Genomic DNA, 18648 nt, shown 5'->3' on the forward strand with positions numbered 1-18648 from the left:
AAATTATTTTTAAAGAAATTATGAACTGAGATAACAGGCCTAGCAAGAACTAGCAATATTTTGAGGCTACAGTCAAGTCTTACAATGTTTTAACAGAAACAATATAAAACTATTCTCAAAACTGCTGTAAAATGAGAGCATTTGATGAGAAATCAACAAACTTCAGAAAGCATCTGTGGATTATTCCTTTTGTATATATATTTATAGTAAAGTATCTTCACAAACTCCTCTAATTTTGGATGTTATACAGAAGCAAATGTATTTTTCTTACCTCAATGCCAAACAAACTACCAGAGAAAGGACGATCTATCAACTTGGGCTTGTAAGTGAGAACAGTTGTTCCCTTCAGAATAATTGCATTGGTATCAAAGCAGGACATGTCTTCAACAACCACAAATTCAGTTCCTTAACCAAAAAAAAGAGACAAATAACTAACAGGGCAGTTGGCAATATCATTAAGGTACTTTGGGTATTTGTAGCAGGTTTCTTGATTTCCTTGAAGGGAGCTGTCTTTACACCAGCACCCAGCTTTTAATGAGAAAAACTCTTCAATGAGAAAAACAAACTTACTTCATGAGAAAAACAAAAGCATCAGGGAAGAGCACATTTACCTGTCACATTAACCTTGACTTCCAGCTGCTTTTCTGCTGTCACAGGGAGTGAGGAACGTTTGGTAACCACTCCCCTTTTCACAGTTTTAGGAACCACAGTGGTGTCACTGATGCAGGATCGCTGCCGGGAATGGGGATTTTCCCTCTTTTTGGTGTCTCCAGGAGTACACAAAAAGTCATGGACCAGTAAGAGCCAGTCAAATATCAGGAATACACGAAGATTGTTCAGAACAACTGTGAAACTGGAGGAATCCTTTGTAGACCTTTTAAGAAGAGAGAATCACACAGGTGAACTTTACAACCTGGAAATATTTAAAATCATGCTGACAACTGTCAGTATCTAGTAAGACTCATATGGCATTTTATAGGCATACACTTGCTTTACAGTGTCTGCCCTTTAAAATACATACATACATTTTTATATATACAGATATACATTTAATATATATTTTATATATATATATACATTTATATATATAATTTTATATATTTATAATATACACATTTATATATAAACTCATATATATATAGGAGTTTGAACTCCTATATATATATATATATGAGTTTGAACTCCTATATATATATATACATTTTATATATATATACACACATACTTTTATATATATATATATATATATATATATATATTTAAACACACTGAAATTCAACAATTTGCTATACCCACAGAACCCCAATAGGTCTTAACTGCACAAATTCTAAGCCATCATGATACAAGAGATGAATTGAAAAACAACATGACAGGAAATTTATAAAAGCCCCTTTAACACACTTATATTATCAAGACTAATTTTCAAAATCTCAAATTTTAAAACCTTTTTTAATTATCATTTTATATCTTTGTTTTATTATCAGTTTATACCTTTGTTTTCTTATCATTTTCTGTCGTATGTTTTTATTATCATTTTCTGTCGTATGTTTTTATTATCATTTTCTGTCTAACATTCTGTGTGTGAAATTCAGACCTGGCTCTGAGGTAAGAGGTACAACATGAATTTCCTCTCCTACCCTGACACCATTTTGCAGCACAGGAAGCTGCTTTGTCATTCAGAAAAAATGTCAGCCTGCCTGAGCTTCCAGCATCACATTCTGAAGGTCTGGCTAGGAGGGATAAAGTGTTTGGCTTCATGGTCTGGAATACCACTTACATTTGATCATGCTAACTGGAAAATCATCTAAGTGCTTCAATAGCATGAAACAATTTTCAATCCAGCACACTGTGAACCATTAAATCTCCAAAGAACTGTGATGCCTTAGTGGGGAGCTTCCAACAGCAAAGCCTCTAACCCTGCCTGGCTCTCCAGGATATTTCAAGAGGCACCAGGCAGTACAGCACTATCACTGAGTTCTGCCAGCCCTTGCATCCTCTGCCAAGGATGCTCTCACCACTAAAAACAGACCACATGCTGCTGCAGCTGAAATTGAAAAGCACAACAGTTGGGAAGAAGATTCCTGAAACTCTCACTCATAAAGCAGATGAGGCTGTACTGTGCAAACTCACTAACTGGGTCTAAGCTAGCTGCCCACTGACTTGATCAACAGTTCTGTGAAAACCATCTGGGGTTTTTTTAGGGTGTATTTTTTAGTAAATCCCATTTTAGTTTTAATCAAATTGAAATGTTGGCTTCTTTCTGAACACATTTTTTTTAGGTACCTAAAACCGTAATGCAGCATCCAAATCTTAAAAAAAAATTCTATCAATTGCCAAGATTCTTTAGCTGGTTTTTATGAAAAATTGTCTCTAAAATTTTCTACTGGACTAAAATAATCCACTTTTTTTTTTTTTCTACATTATTCCTGCAACTGCTCCAGAAGGCATCATACTTAGAGAGTGAGAAAGCTGAGCTTGGTCAGCAAATCAGATCAGAAGTGACAGCAACATCTCCAGTCATCTCACTTCACCCTCCTCTTTGATAGTCAGCATTCCTCAAAAACCACCATGCTGAAACAGGTAAATACTGACATTATACTTTATATTCCCAATTTCAACACTAAATTAGATCAAAACAAGGAAGAAAAAACAAACAGGGTAGGACAGAACACAGAGATTGTTTTTGAAAGGTTCCATTCCTGTCTGTATTTGATGCTCTCAGAAAACCACATGTGACACCTGCTGGGAAACAGCTTTTGTGCATCTCATATTAAAAATTCTACAAACTGGTTTTATGCACACATCCAAGTGATAGGCCAGACTTATCAAGCTTTAAACACTATTAATTTTAATAGGTAAAACCTTCATCTGATCCATTACACATTCAAACCTAAATTTTATTGCATTAAGTGAAAAAGAAAACTAAAGAAAAAAAACTTATAGAGAATTAATAACTGCAGATTTCAATCTATCAAGTACCACTGATCACCCCAAAAATGTCATCAGACTAAAATACAATGCCCTCAGGTTTATCTACAATAATAACAGATGTATTAAAATCAGGACAATACTGATTATGTCATTATTAAAAACAAACAAATCCCAGAATTACCAACCTGAAATGCAATTCAATCTGGATTGCTCCTGGGCTACTGGTGTTCTTTGATGATTGAAAGATGCAATTGAAGACATTTGGGGGGCCTGTAGCATATTTCTGTCCAGCATAACGAGTGTCAAAGGCCATCATGGAATGAGAGACCAGATTTACAGACTTTGTTCCATCTGAAGAGCTTTCAAAAAGCAACTTGGATTTCTTAAAATCAAACCTGGGAGAATAAAAAGCAAAACATCACACCCAAGAGACTTACAGTTCATTTATTCCTTGGAGTCACTTATTTTACAAGTATGGCACACTGCTGAAATCCTTCATTTAGGTATTTTCTAAAACAACTACAATCATATAATAGATATAGAAAATAGACCTGTATTAAATGTAATCTCATTTTCCACTGATAAAAAGCCTTCTGGATTTAAAAACACCCAACAAGCCAACATAGCAGAAATCTGCTTTTTTAACCTTCCCTTGTTTTGCTTTCTTAATTAAAATACTATTTCTTTTGGGCAAGTACTGATTGCTGGACTCTTATTTCAAGGACAAGTGGAAAGACAGACTGTATCTTTTGAACAGTGTCATTCCCTTTCATCTCTCAGAGCAGTTAAAACTCTCAGTTTGGATTCTAATTAAGAAACTCCATTCCACTGCATTATTAAATTGCAATTCCACATATTATTTTAATTCTTGTCCTGTATCTTTCACATGAGCACAGTATTTAGGACAAGGTATTCAGTAAGAGAAGAACATTCATACCTGGCTAAAGAGCTGCTTCCATCTTTTCCCTTTGGATCCATCAGCTCCAGGCTCACATTAACCATGTCAATGAGGAAGGACATGGAAGTATAAACTTCTCCACTCAAAACTGTCTGTAAGTGGAAAACACCAACATTCTTTTTCAGAGCTTAACTTTGATCTCTGAATTAACCTGTATTTCAGAAAAATGTGAACAGCTTTTGTGTGGTGTCCTTCTTCTCCAAATGGTTTAATCAATGGTTTCATTAACCATTACTGGGGAAATGTTACATTTCCCAACACTTGGCCTTTAACTTGAAAATGACCATTAACTCATTTTCACAGTGCTGGTCTAGAGCTTCTTTGTCCTTAACATATTGCTGCCATCAGCAAAATCAGCAACCACCCTGTTCCAGATTGCAGGGCAGGATGTGTTCTGTTCCCATCTGGATGGCAGTTGTCTTTTGTTCATTGGGCAGTTTTCCTTATCTCTCTCTGACTGACCACAATCACTCCTCCCTTGGGAGGGGACACCTGCTGATAACAGCCATTGAATGTCCCTGCATGGCTGATAAGAACTACAGCATCCCATTGGGAGATGTGAGCCCAGAGGGAGGAGCCAAGCATTCCTGCCTGGATATAATCTGGAGATTCTGGAACACCAGCCAAGCATTCCTACCTGGGTATAATCTGGAGATTCTGGAACACCAGCCAAGCATTCCTACCTGGATATAATCTGGAGATTCTGGAACACCAGCCAAGCATTCCTACCTGGATATAATCTGGAGATTCTGGAACACCAGCCAAGCATTCCCACCTGGATATAATCTGGAGATTCTGGAACACCAGCACAGCTTCTGCACTGGATTGCCCAGAGGAACAGCAGCTGCCTCTCCTTCCCCTGGATCTTCAGAGGCAGAGACTGCACCTTTCTCCAGGATCCCTGCTCCAGCAGAACCAGCCCTGACACTGCAGGAGGGCTGAGCCACAATTCCAATGGCACTGCTGCCCACAGCCTGACCCACAGGGTGTCAGGTTGGGTTCTGACCCTGTCAGTGTTGTTCTAGTGCACTGCATTGTTTATTTTATCCTTTTCTTTCTTCCCTAGTAAAAAACTGTTATTTCCTGCTGCCATATTTTTGCCTGAGAGCCCCTTAATTTAAAATGTATAGCAATTCAGAGGGGTGGGGAGGATTCACATTCTCCATTTCAGGGGGGGCTCCTGCCTTCCTTAGCACACTCCTGTCTTTCCAAACCAAGACAAGACATTTCAAGAGAATTTCAGGTGCACATAGATCCTTACAAGAATTCTTGGATCCTGCAAGTCATAGGGGCGCATGAACTCCTCGATGGGCTCGCCGAGGTTGTTCTCCAGCAGCCCACGGATCAGTTTGTACTTGTTCAGATCCAGAGAGCAGTGCACTGAGGACAGGTTGCCATGGATTGAAATGTCTGCAACAGCATGACTCAGCTCTCTGCAACAAGGAGAAAAAGAGAAAACCTCAGTGCTTCCAGGAGCTTCAACAGCAGGCAAGACCTTTAGGATACAAAAATATTGCTTTAGGATACAAAAATATTGCTTTAGGATACAAAAATATGACTCAGCTCTCTGCAACAAAGAGAAAAAGAGAAAACCTCAGTGCTTCCAGGAGCTCCAACAGCAGGCAAGACCTTTAGGATACAAAACTATTGCTCTAGGTGACAGCATAAAGGGACTCTGTTTAAACTCACTTGTCCAAATTTCTCTCTACTTTTAACTTCAGTCTGAAGGGCTCTGTCAGCAGGCTCCCTCCTGTCTGCCTCACCAAGTAGGATGGAAAGCTCAAGTCTGCACTGGTATCTTCCACAGCCTTGGAATACTCTCTCTGGTACCTTTCAGCAGCAAAGATGTCCATGTCCTGCAGATCAACTACAATGCAGTCCAAGAGGCAGATGTGATCCTCTGCAAGTACACAGGAGATAACACATTATGGAAGAAAAACAGAATCCGTGCAAAACTGATGCAAACTACTTTTAAAAAAGAAATTTAATTTAGCTTTTATTTTATTCCACTTTTTTTTTTAATTCAGGTTTAATATCTGTAACTAGCAGATACCAAGCTCATTCATGGGTCAATCTAAATTCCTAATTAGGAGTCCAAGCACTCTCCTTGTATGTGTGCAATATGCATCTCAAAACACACCCAATTTGCAGGACTCTTCTTCCAGAAACTGAACTACAACTCCCTAATCCTTTAAGCTGCAAAAAATCAGCCTTAAAGCTCAGAAGTCATTTATTCTCCAATCTACAATCTTCAGGCCCAGAGCCTCATACCTTTCCAGTGTCACATAGGATCAAAGCACTGTCACTGCACTATTTGACAAGGCAAAAGAGGCTCCATGGGGCTCCTCCACCTCTCACATACCTGGGCTCTCAGGGTTTGGGACAACAGGCAGCTTTGATGGCTGCCCCTGCTGCTTACTCCATGTGCTCACTGCAGGCTCATTCTTCAGCCTAGAAATGTTTGCTCCTGATGATTTTTTCATGACCAATCCTTCTATTGCTGATTTGGACTCATCAGCACTTGTTTTCTTCACACTATGTTTTGGGGTTCCCATAGGAGAGGAAAATTGAACAGAATCCTGCTAATGAAAGAAATGTTGTAATTAATGTTAGATTTTTGACTTGAATTCTAAGGAACCAATGCATCAATGTTCAAGCTGCAACAAATTACTGGAATGCCAGTATCTTCTGCTGTAGGAAAATGGGCAAACTTTTCTCCTACAGCCTTAATAGCAGATGAGAACATTTTCTTTGTAAAAAAAGTTTATTTCAGCAACCTTCCTCAAAAAGCTGTAGAATCATTTCAATGAGAAACTAATTCAAAAGCAGAGGGTTTTGCATAAAACTGAAATACTCTCATGTAAATGAAATTAATACCAAAGTGGAGGGGTAAGACTGTGACAGTATTAAACATTTCTGCAGAATAAAAACTGTTAAATATTTAAAGCTGTTTTTCAGGTGATGAAAAAAACATATGCCATTATTTTCGCAAGATCATGTCAGCAATTTCATATTTTATTACAATATGTGAACTAACACTTCTGCACATGCACATTTTATGCACTTTAAATACTTCAGCTGCCACACCAAAATGTGTCACAAAATTCTCCTGCGGTTTAAGGTTGGATAAATCCCTACATTTAATGTTAAATTCCTCACAGGAGAAGAAAGAAAAATTCATTTATATTGATGTAAGCCATTTTAGACATCTCCCCACCACCACATATCCAGTGGAAATACATCAAAAACCTGCAAATTTCACTACAAAAAGAGTCACACCAACATTAGAAATGTCTTTTCCCAAAAATCCTGCTTGACCAATCTGACAGCCTTCTGCAATGGAATGGCCCCAGCCACTCTGGGATTTGCCTGGTGTAAAGGTTTGCACAGCACCTTTATAGCCCAAAACCAGCTTTGGGATTCATCTGTCAATCATTTCCATTAATTAACATCATGTTCTACATACAGGTAGCAATTCTCTTTAGTGTTTACTCAGCCCTTACTCCAAGATTGCTCACTTTGCCCCTGACTCCTGTATTGTTATCATCATTTCCCATCTTCTGTATCCAGGTTTTGATGTCACATCAATCCCTACCATAAACTTCCCTTTCTGGTTTTAATTGTTAATATTTTGTTGCCTTACGTGTTTTTTAAATATTAGAAAAAAATGGAAAAATTAATTGTAAACACAACCAAGGATTTTAAGAAAATAAAATATTTGAGGATATTAACATTTAACTTCATACTATAAAGAAAAGACTGAAAAGTACATGCAAAGGAAAATCACCACATCATCTATAAATCTATGAATTTATGCAATTAAATCCAAATTAGCAGCTCCTCAGACATGCATTAAGATCACACCACAAAAACTTTACATCCAATTCTTATAGAATTCAGCAAAACCTTTAGAAAAGAAACATCATTTTTAATAAATGAAGTAGCTTTTTTAAGTGCTAAATTCCAGAAGAATACTTTCTTTTTTATAGAATGAATGAGGAGCACCTGAACACTGCCATAAGGATGTGAAATACCTCAAATAAAACAGGATCCTTGTATGCATTGCCTTGTAATATCCGATCCTCAAAAATAAACACAGGACAGAGGAAAAATGAAAACAAAACCGACAAAAAAAAGCCAGACCCTACACCTAATTCCATTTCAAACACCTACATTTCTACAGTGCAACTTAACACAGTATTTTTAGGCTGAAATAAAATTATTGTGCACAATTATTTTAAGTTATAATGTTAATGTAGGTGTTTACAGCTTACAAACCTGTCCTTGTACCATCAACACCCTACAGTACAACCCAACATCTCAGTGCACTGTTTCCTTACAGCAGACACAGGGAGAGACCAACCAGGTGAAGGCAACAGACACACCACAAACCCACTGCAGCAATTTAGTCCCTCTAACTTCTAATCCCTTCCAAATGGAATCAGAGGGGTCCCAGACAACTCCCTGTTTTCTTGAATGAGTTAGATACAGCAAGCCATCCAAGATGGATCCTCCTTCTCCCAAATTCTGTGGCTGCATCTCTGAGGAGCAGCACCAGCTGCTCCTGTCCTGTGCTTTGCCACATGAACAGCCACTGGAAACCTTTCCCATGGTTTCACCCCATCAAAGCAACTACACACAAACCTTTCCCATGGTCTCATCCCACCAAAGCAACTACACACAAACCTTTCCCATGGTCTCACCCCATCAAAGCAACTACACACAAACCTTTCCCATGGTTTCACCCCACCAAAGCAACTACACACAAACCTTTCCCATGGTCTCACCCCATCAAAGCAACTACATGCACTCAGTTTTCACTGAGAGCAGGAAAAAAACCCCAATTTTGTTCTCCAGTGTGTTCGAGCAAGTCTCAGCCAACACAGCCCCCTGTTTTCTGCTCTTCACACTGTGGAAATTTTGAGTGGTGAACAGCTGAGTAACCAGAAAGGGTGAGCTGAGAGCCCATCCTGGTCCCAGACTCAGGTGTGCACCCAGCTGGCTCCTGATTCCTCAGCAGAGCAGCTGGAGTGAGTTCAGCCTCCTTTATTCCCTCTGCTCCCGCCAAACACTCAGCTCAGTCTCCCCTCTGCCCCAGTGCTTCAGACAGTAAGCTCAAGACAGGAAGGGCAGCACAGCATGAAAATCTACAAGATTTGCCAGCACACCAGCACAGACTCTCATTAGTAGAACTATAAAGGCAAAATATGAAATAAAATTTAAGCATAATTTAAAATTTTGATTTAGAAATCAAACACACAAGAACTAGCAAAACTGCAAGCTGCTAAATGAAGAAGCAATGTTCCTACCTTGTTCTTTAATGAAAAGGTACCAGGCATTCCTGCAAACAGGAATCTGTTCTTCACTTTCAGCTTCCCCAGATTAGCTACAATAAGGCTGTTGGACTTGGAGCTCTCAGGTATAAGCAGAACAGGAGCCCCAGCCTCAATATCAAGAAGAACTCTGGAAGCTCGCTGGGCTTTATCTCTCACCTGGAAAGAGCAAAAATACATTTACAAAATAATTACAAATATTGCAGGAAGCAGGTGATTATTTTCCACTGATTAGTACTGAACTCAGGGATCATTACCCCTTGATTAACAAAATTAAGGGATGGTAAGAGTTTATACCAAACAAAAACAACAACAAAGCAACCAACAAAACCCCGTCCAACTCTTGGTTTAGGCAGAGAATAAAGGGTAATTTAAAAAGTATTATGATGTAAACAGGAAAAATCTGTGCAAGAGGTGCAGCACTCAAGAGTGGCACACCCTTTCAGCCCTGAACTGAGAGGCAGGACACTATTCAGCTCACTACATAACAAATTCCTTAAGAAAAATTATTTGCAAAAAGCAAAACCCCAGCATTTAGAACAGATGTTTCAAAATCAGATTCAAACCTCCCACCCGGTGCACAATGAAGCATTTTAATATCCAAGTATTCACTGTCTTTGCTTCAGTTATGAGAAGTTTATTTTAAAAGAAGAGCATTGACTGTATTAATTACTCCCAAATTGGGTCAGGTGGTCTATGGCTGCCCTGATTATTGCAACACTCCACCATACCCCAATACTCTATACTGATATATTGATAGACTCTTGCTTTACAAGCTCTATATCCACACATTCTACCAGAATGCAGAAGTTCTGATTTTCTCAGACTACCAGCCATCAAACTAAATCAGAGACATACACCTGAGTGGAACAGAACTTCTCACTCGGTTCTCCTAATTCAGGTATTGTCACCTCATGAACAGTGGAGAATAAGACAAGGGAACACCCTGACCCTTTCTCTCCAGTGCATCCTGCAGAAACCACGTGCTAAAGTTCTAATGAACGTGCAAATCTGGTATTCTGCACTTTCAAACAGCAGCAGGATTGTCCTAATTAAGGTTTCTTGACTAAAAGATGAGCCTGAAAAATCTCTACTGTCACCCTGTTCTAAAGTTCTTCTAAGCCCTCTGATGTTTACATTTTTGTAATGGAGCTTCTCGTGCACTTTTCATGTAAATAATGATTGTTTTGCATTCCTTTCTGGAGGAGGAGAGAATTAATGGACTGTTGGTTTGACCAGTGTGGTTGGAGAGGTGGCAATTTCATCCTCCAATCCATGGTCACTTTTGGAATTCTATAAATATCGAGGTCCAGAAATAAATATTCTATAAATTAATAAATATTCTAGAAATATCGAGGTCCAGTGGCTTTTTTTGCCTTGGACATCTCAGCACCAGAGTGTCATTCATTTCATGTTGTTTTGCAACACTCTACCAACACCAAAACTCTAAAACCTCCCACCATTTCAACTCACTTGAGTTGATGCATTAAAATATATATTATAAACTATATACTGCATTTAAAACTGGCTGCAAAAAACCAGGCTGGGAAAGGATAGAAAGAAGGCCCAGACATACTGTTTGTCCTTCAATCGCTGCTCTCTGCCTGCCCAAGACATCTTGGAGCTGAGTAAAATGCTGGATGAAAGACACCACCTCGGCCTGGAAGCGCTGGGTGTGCACGTACTGCACAGAGGCCATCCTCAGGGTGACACGGATGTCACACTCCCTCTGCAGCAGGGGGTCTGGCCTCCCATACCTGTGACAAGGGGGGAAAGTAAAATTTATCAATCTTAGCCACACTCTAGAAGCAGCACTAGACATTTTGCTGCATTCAAAATAGTAATATAGAGGATTTTGTGGAAACCCAGAGCACTGGGAATATTCTGTGTCTGCTCTGGGAGCACTGACTCTGACCCTCATTCATGGAGAAAGTTTCCTAAACTCCAGAATAGACTGGAATCCACAAAAGTGTGAAATAGATTCTAGAGAGCAGTGCAGGTGTGTCACTGGGTGAGAAATTGAGGTTTTGGGATTTTTAGGGTGTTGTGGATGGCAGCAAGATGGAGGGCACAGGGTGTTGTCCTGGGTTTCTTCTTCATGCTTCTTCTTCCTCCTTCTCCATGGGTTTGGGTGGCATTTTGTAATTGGGCAGAAAAGTCTGCATTGCAGCTCTGTGGGATCAGTTATTGGCTTAAAAGGGGAAATAATCCAGGTGTCAGCTCTTAACTGGACAGTTTAGTCTGAAAAGCTCTTGTACCAAGAGATTGTGGCCATTTTGTGCCTTCTAATGAAAAGCTGCAGAACTCCCAGCAGTGAGACTGTTTTACTGATAAGAAATGATAAACACCTGAGTGTGAACATGAACTCCTGTCTCAGTGCCTTCACTGCAGACCCAGAGGAACCCACAACTGGGACCCCCACACCTGGTGCCCCTTCTGAGGCTCAAACTCTGATTATGAGACTGATCCAGCCTCAGGACAGATTTCACTAAAGTTCACAGCATGTAATTAACACTATTTCAGTTGCAGACATGAAAAATTTGTTTTGTATTAAGTACTTCTAGATTTTGTACATTTAAGTGATGCTGAGTTTTAATTAAGCAAATAGAAATATGCTGCATTTGGAATCTCTGCATAGCAGTCAGACCTTTGGTGATTTTATATCAGAACAGTGACTCTCTACTGCAGGAAAATGCCTACATTCAATTCTGAATCAGTGTGCTGTATGAATTCCATAACATTACTTGGATAATTTCTAATCTGATTAATTGGAAAAAACAGGAAACATGACAAGATAACACCTATTCCTTAAAACATAACAAAGAAATTCATATTTACATTACGATAAAAGCAAACCCCTTATTCCAAAATCAAGAAGCAATGGAAAATCTATTTCATCATGGAAGAAAAACTCTTCCAACTTTACAAAAAAGAACCATTTTAGCTAGGAACAAACTATCATGTAAATACTTCTAAGAACACCTTTAGAGGTAAATAAAATACTACATTTCCTTTTCCATTTCTCCATACCTTGCAAGACAAAGTTAAGTTAAAAATCTTAAGTTTATAACTGAAAATATTCTAAGTCCCACTTAAGTCCCAAGAGGCCAATCAGAATCATGCAGCCATGACAGTTGTGGGCTTGGGTATTCTAGGTTTGTTCAACTTTTGGGGTTTTTTTGAGGGGATGGAAATTAATGGAGCAACAAGCTAATATTGAGTAAGAAAAAGTTTAAATTCATACTTAAAGATTTGAAAAATGAGTGCCTCTTCACCACTTGTAGTGAAACGTTCTCTGTAAAATTCTCCATGAGATGTAAGATCACTCAAGGACAGACTTCCAATACTTCCCTGCAAGGCCAAATCTCCCTCTGGAAAACAAAGGACAGACAATCAGGATCCTCAAACACAGATCAGTTACTAAACCCCAAAAGTTTCTATTAGTGGGATAGCCTCACTACAAGTAATTAAATAAGTCAATTCAATTAAAGATTAAACCTCATGCTCCAAGAAAATAATGTGTTTCTGCTGTAAAGATTATATTAACCCAGACATTACTCTAGGCTTTACACACATCATGTGATCACACCACTTTGATTTGTGAAAATTAGATACAATTACTTTGTTTCCTCTAGAACAGTAATAAAAACTATTGTTCTACTCTGTGAAAGTGAAGTATTAAAATCACAGCCAATCCCAGAGAAAATGATGAAAGGTTTGACAACTGGGAGGCATGTAAGGATTTAAAATAAACCCCAAAAAAGCAAAGTGGGAGGAGAATGTACATTTTGCCCAGAAAAAACACACAAACCCCAATGAGCACCAAAAGAAAACCACTTAAAATCCTAATTCCAGTGCATATTTTACTCATGTGCACTGATTTTATTTTAAGCTGTGAACAACCTGAGCCCCTCAATCTACTCACCAATCACTTCCAAGTGAGCTGCAAGTTTTGCCACACTGGCTTTAGCAAGCTCACTGGTTGTCTTATTCAGGACTAAGGATAAAGAATGGACCTGGCCAAATAAAACAGGAACAAACTGGTATGAAAAACATGACTTCAGAGCTTGAACATCCTGTTTAGCTTCTTTCCAAGACAACTGCACTGTAATACACGAATGGCAAACAACAATTATCTGATTAGGAGACACTGAATGAGAGCAACATTTTTAGTGCCTTGTTTGCACATTAATGGGTCTCCCAAGGAATTCAGAATGATCAGCCCAAGAACAAATCCCAGCACTGTTACCTTCATCTTCTTCTCTTTGGTCACATCTAAGTTAGACTGCAGGGCCTCCAGGCAAAGACTGCATTATATACACATACAACATGTGTTCTTCAAAAAACATGTTTATACATATAGATGTATAAACATATATGGAGATATATTCATAAAATATAGAGTTTTGTGCATAAATAGACTCCACAGTACCTAGAACAGCACAGTGCCAATTGCAGCATGTTAGGTCTTTAATACTGAAATAAACTTTTCATTCAAGAGAGGGTCACAGAGCAAGGGAGCCAAGCATTTTGAAAATCTTCAGCTTTTCTATAACTCTTATTTTAAACTACATCCAAATACATTTTAATTCTGTTTCTGCATTTATGTACACTGCCCACCAGAAAATAAAACACCTGATGTAAATGTCACCTTAAGTTCCTATAAACCAGATGCTTTATGACAGACAATCCAATTACTGTTTTCCATGTCAAGTATACCTTTAGATCCAGCTTAGTGTTTACAGGCTCTTGGACTTGAGAAGCTGACAAGGAATTTATTTCTGCTTTGATTGTCTGCTGAGTATCTTCAGGCTGCGGCTTCATAGCATGGTTATCAGCAGTGGATCCAATCCCAAAGAAATCCAATATTACTACCCAAGTTTGCAAAGTAATTAACACATCTAGACAATTAAAATCAACATCTACACTACGGTTAATTTTGTTATAGCGAGAAGAAAATTCGGGATGTTTCCTATCCACTAGAAATATATTGATATGAACTAATGAATCATCAAAGTTACTTTTTCCACAGGGCAACTTGGATCTGTCTGCTGATGGAGAAGGAGGTGGAGTCAGAGGATACTCAGAATCAGCATCTTCTTTTTGCTTCTTACGGGAGGCACAGACTGGTCTTTGGTACAGCTGGAAGACATTGGGTGCTTCTTCCATATGGGAAGGGAGGGAACGTGGCATATCTGGGTATTCTGCATTGGACACTGAGGGACAGGACTGTGAAAGATATTCCTTATGTGCTAAACTGGATGGTTTGGGTGCTCCATGGGACACCATGAGGTTCTTATACTTAGAGTCTGGTTTCTTTTCCAAGAGATCTTCCATCAGCAGGGAACGCAAGGCAATCTGAATAGACAGGGTCTGAGGGTGATCTTTGGCAAACTCAACATCAAAATCCTGAAACTTAAGGCTGACAAGACCTTGTGCCCCAAGTGTGAGATCACCACTTAACTGAACCTGGAGCTCTGAGATGTGAAAGTTTGCTTGAATTTGAGTAAAAGATTTCGTTTCCCTGATAGCTAAGGGCTTGTTTGGAACAGAATTAAAACTAGAGTGGCTGAATAAGCCATTTTCCTTCCGTTCACTCAAGAATTCTGTGCCTGTACTATGAAGAGATGCTGAAGGAGAACTAAGACTAGTTGGAGATACAGAAGTGGCTGAAAATTTGTTCAAGTCTTCACTGTAAATTAAATTATCCAGAGTCTGAAGGACTTGTTCATATACGTGTTTTGCTAACACCACCTACAATGCAGAGAAAAGAAACAATCATCACATTGCAGCTCTCTATATTAATGTAATCAATGCATATATTCTAAAACTCAAAAGTGGAATTTCAAACAACACAAATTTTAGGTTCATCCACAATGATGATGATGATGATGATGATAATAATAATAAAAAACAAGGTACAATGCAAAACTGAAGCAAAAAAGTTCTTCTGTATGAGCTCTGCAAGATGACACCACCCAAAACCACATGGGATGGGATCCTAGAATGGGATACCTTGTACTCCTGGGCAAAAAGCATCCAGACAGAATTAATTACAAATAATTCACCACCTGAACTTACACAGTAATTAATGAAACAAACATTCTACGTAGCCATCATGGTTGTCTCCTAAGTATTAGAAGTTCCAGTTTTCTCTATTTAAAACCTCTGCTCTTGCACAGATTTTTTCAAGGTAATGGCATATTAATTCTTAGTTTCAACTACAACTGCAAATAAACTTGTTTGGACAATGTCATTTGGACAGTGACACATTTACTTTTCCTTCTGTATTCAAGATAAGCAGAAGTTATACTAATTCATGAAGATGTTTAAAATGTCCCCAAACAAGGTTAACTATTGCTCAGTATTATTATTATTATTATAACTTCAGACTGTCTCTTCTAACCATGTCTATAAGGACCTGATTTCTAAACTACCAACATGTTAAACTGAAGACACTGGCCTGAAAAATACTTATCTTCTATGCAGGGAAACATTTTTATATTGATAGTGGAAATACTACATTTCTGTACCTGAAGAGGGTTGACAAATTTCCCTTCAATTTTCATAATGCTTGATATTCCAAAGTCTTCATTACACAGAGGAAAAGTTAAATCCAAATCCTTCTCTAGTGGTATTTTTTCCAATTTAAACTGGATCGTGGTGTTATTCAGAATGTGGAAAGCTGTAAGAGAAAGTGAAATTAAAACAACATTAGAGTAAGTGAACTGATTAGCCCATAAATTCTGTATGGAAGAGATAACACAGGAGCTATTGAACTTGCTCAGAATCTGAGCAATGCTGGGCTCAGGTTCTATGGTTATGTTTTGCTCAATTTCTGCTTAGAAGGCACCATTCCATTTTTGCTTAGGAGACCAAAAATGGATATAAACCCACTGTCATCAAAAGTGACCAATGTGTTTTAGCAGGATGGGTGAAGCAGAATATACAGTCAATACACATTTTTAACACATATCCTACTCATATTATAATAATTAAGCCTCCTCTGATTAACATACCATGGCCTTTATGCAATGATTCAAAGAAGTCATGACGAGTAAAATGAGATTCTTCCTGGCTGTTGATGCTGGCAGGACCTGATGAAGAATGTGGCCCACGGGATATCCCACCTGCAGGCTCCTTCTTGTTTGTAGACTGACTACTATTTAATGAATACATCTTAATATCTTTAATTTCAACTTGCAGCCTATCACTTGTAGACTCATCTTCTCCTGGTACAAAATTCTGAATAGATATTTGTCCTAGATGACCTACAAGCAGTTCAGAGCTACCAGGCTTTCGAGGTATGGAGACAATTGGGGATTCAATGTTTACATTTAATATAAGTTTGATAGTATCAGCTTTGAGGGACTGTGACCCAAATGTGCCACCTTCAGTATCTTCTGCACTGGCAACATCTCTTGATCGTGGTGTGGTATCAAACAAAGAAACCATTTCACTGTATTCAGCAGTTTTAGTTGCCAAGACTGTTGTAACTTTTGAAGCTGCACTTTTCAACATGCTGCGGAAATTCTCTTCCAGCTCATCCATGGTCAAAGTCAGTTCTTTCAAAAATTTGGCTGAGTGGTTGTAGTGTAAGGAGGCCATTTTGAGATTGAGAGAACACTCCTCTTTTGACTTTTCTGTGAAAGTGAAACTTAAAGCATCTGGAAGGTTATTTCCATCATCGAGCCTAAAGAGTAAAGATTCAAAGAAATTCACATTGCCAAGGAGATTTTCACACCTCCCTGTGTTCCCTATGCTCACCACATACTGGTTCTTCACATTGTCCCCAATCAGATCCATGAGGTGAAGGCATCCAAGAGAGCCATTCACATCCAGTTTACTGCACATGGAGACATTGACTTTGGTGCCACCAATACTGGCTGTTGCAATTTTTCTGCCATATTTTTCTCCATTTGTCATGGCAACTGTCCTGAGGAGGAGTACATTTAACCAGTGGATATCAACTGCTACCTCAGTGTTCTGTGCATAAGTAGACTGGAATGTTTCCTGTTCCCTCCAATCTCTCTCCAAGTCAGCTATTAAAGGCTGAGGACTAGAATCTTCTTTCTCCTTGGGGAAAGATTTCTGGAGAAACCCAATCAGTTCAACGATAGTCTCTGGGTTCAGGATGATATCCAGGTTGTTCACCTGTAAAGAGATCACCTGCAGACTGCTATCCAAGTTCATGGATGGGCATTCTGCACTCACAAACTGATACTCCAATTTTATCAAGGACTCTTGATCTTTTCCATAGTTACTGGGTGAGCTGTTGGAGGATGTACTGCATCTCTCTGCCAAACCAGCAACATCAATGGGATGTGCATCTTGTGGTCCAGAGACTGGGGACTGAGCCCTGCTGTCTCGAAGGCTTCCTGTTGGTACACAAAAGCTCAAGTTCTTATGAGAAGCCATCAAAAGATCAAAATCTGTTCCATATGTTTGCATAGTATCAACCAGCAACAGGCCATGGACAGTCAGGGACACCTCTGCATCATAAGGCCTTTTCACAAAATGGGCATTGGTGCCAAAAACCTTGAGCACAGAGATGTATCTGCCATTGCTCTCAACACCCAGCTGCATACAGTTGACTTTGAACTCAGCCAAAAGCAGCTGGGATTCAACAAGAACTTCCCGGGTGTGCTGCTCCAGCATGACAACACTCTGTGTCAGATTCATTACAGAATCGTGCAAGCTGCCAAACTGGTCAAACTCTGCAAAAATCTTGTCTTTCCCTAAATGTAGGGCATCTGAAGACTTAGCTTCAGATGTACTCAGCTGTGTCAGACAGTTCCTCAAAGCCAGCACTTTGTCTTCATTGATGTGAATTTTCAAGTCTGGCAGGTTGCCAGACAAGACAGCTCCTGGGTATTTTGGGTCAGATGTGTAGATCAGTCTGTGCTCCAGCTGCAGGTGAACATTGAATTTTTCTACCACATGAGTTGGACCCACATCACTATCCTGAACATGTTTCCAGTTGTCTTTCACTCGGCCCACCATGATCTGAAGGTCCATAAAAGAAAGTGTGTATCTCTCATACATTTTTTTACTCATTAAGTGTGCCTGTAGCTGCTCTTCACTTATTTCTACTCCAGTAAATTCCGACATTTTGATGCCAGTACTGGTGTTGGATTCTGGTGGTGGAGTATTGGGAGGAGTTGCAAGAGGTGTTTTATATTCTTCATCACTCAGTTCATTGACCTCTGAAGAAATGGCACCTGCACTCCTCTTAGAATCTTCTGTGGATTAAAAAAAAACAGTAAACAAACAAATAAACAAAAGTATTCTTCTCCCTTCTCAGATGTTTCCTATGATTATCTGATCATTCTGTCTGAAGTTCGATTTTTTTAACACAAAGCATATCTGGTACTGTCCTTGCCTCCTTCCACTGTGACTTCCTTTCTCCTCAACAAGAAACCTACT

The 18648-nt window shown here is 39.0% G+C and overlaps 1 protein-coding gene across 5 annotated transcripts in view; it reads right to left on the reverse strand.

Annotated features, from left to right (window-relative positions):
* VPS13D (vacuolar protein sorting 13 homolog D) overlaps positions 1-18648 on the reverse strand; it is a 101664-nt gene that overhangs the window by 68748 nt on the left and 14268 nt on the right. For 3 of the 5 annotated variants that reach the window (XM_036396093.2, XM_036396091.2, XM_036396095.2), the window contains 14 exons: positions 16242-18464; positions 15756-15907; positions 13942-14976; positions 13148-13238; positions 12467-12593; positions 10799-10979; positions 9199-9381; positions 6252-6471; positions 5579-5789; positions 5151-5322; positions 3869-3981; positions 3117-3326; positions 612-874; positions 272-405 (listed from right to left, as the gene is read on the reverse strand). In XM_036396093.2, coding sequence (XP_036251986.1) covers positions 272-405; positions 612-874; positions 3117-3326; positions 3869-3981; positions 5151-5322; positions 5579-5789; positions 6252-6471; positions 9199-9381; positions 10799-10979; positions 12467-12593; positions 13148-13238; positions 13942-14976; positions 15756-15907; positions 16242-18464 — 5315 coding nt within the window. The remainder of the gene's footprint in view (positions 1-271; positions 406-611; positions 875-3116; positions 3327-3868; positions 3982-5150; positions 5323-5578; positions 5790-6251; positions 6472-9198; positions 9382-10798; positions 10980-12466; positions 12594-13147; positions 13239-13941; positions 14977-15755; positions 15908-16241; positions 18465-18648) is intronic. The other 2 variants (XM_036396094.2, XM_036396092.2) reach the window with 1 other exon arrangement.

The sequence above is a fragment of the Molothrus ater genome, chromosome 23 (assembly GCF_012460135.2).
Source record: "Molothrus ater isolate BHLD 08-10-18 breed brown headed cowbird chromosome 23, BPBGC_Mater_1.1, whole genome shotgun sequence".
Classification (NCBI taxonomy): Eukaryota; Metazoa; Chordata; class Aves; order Passeriformes; family Icteridae; genus Molothrus; species Molothrus ater.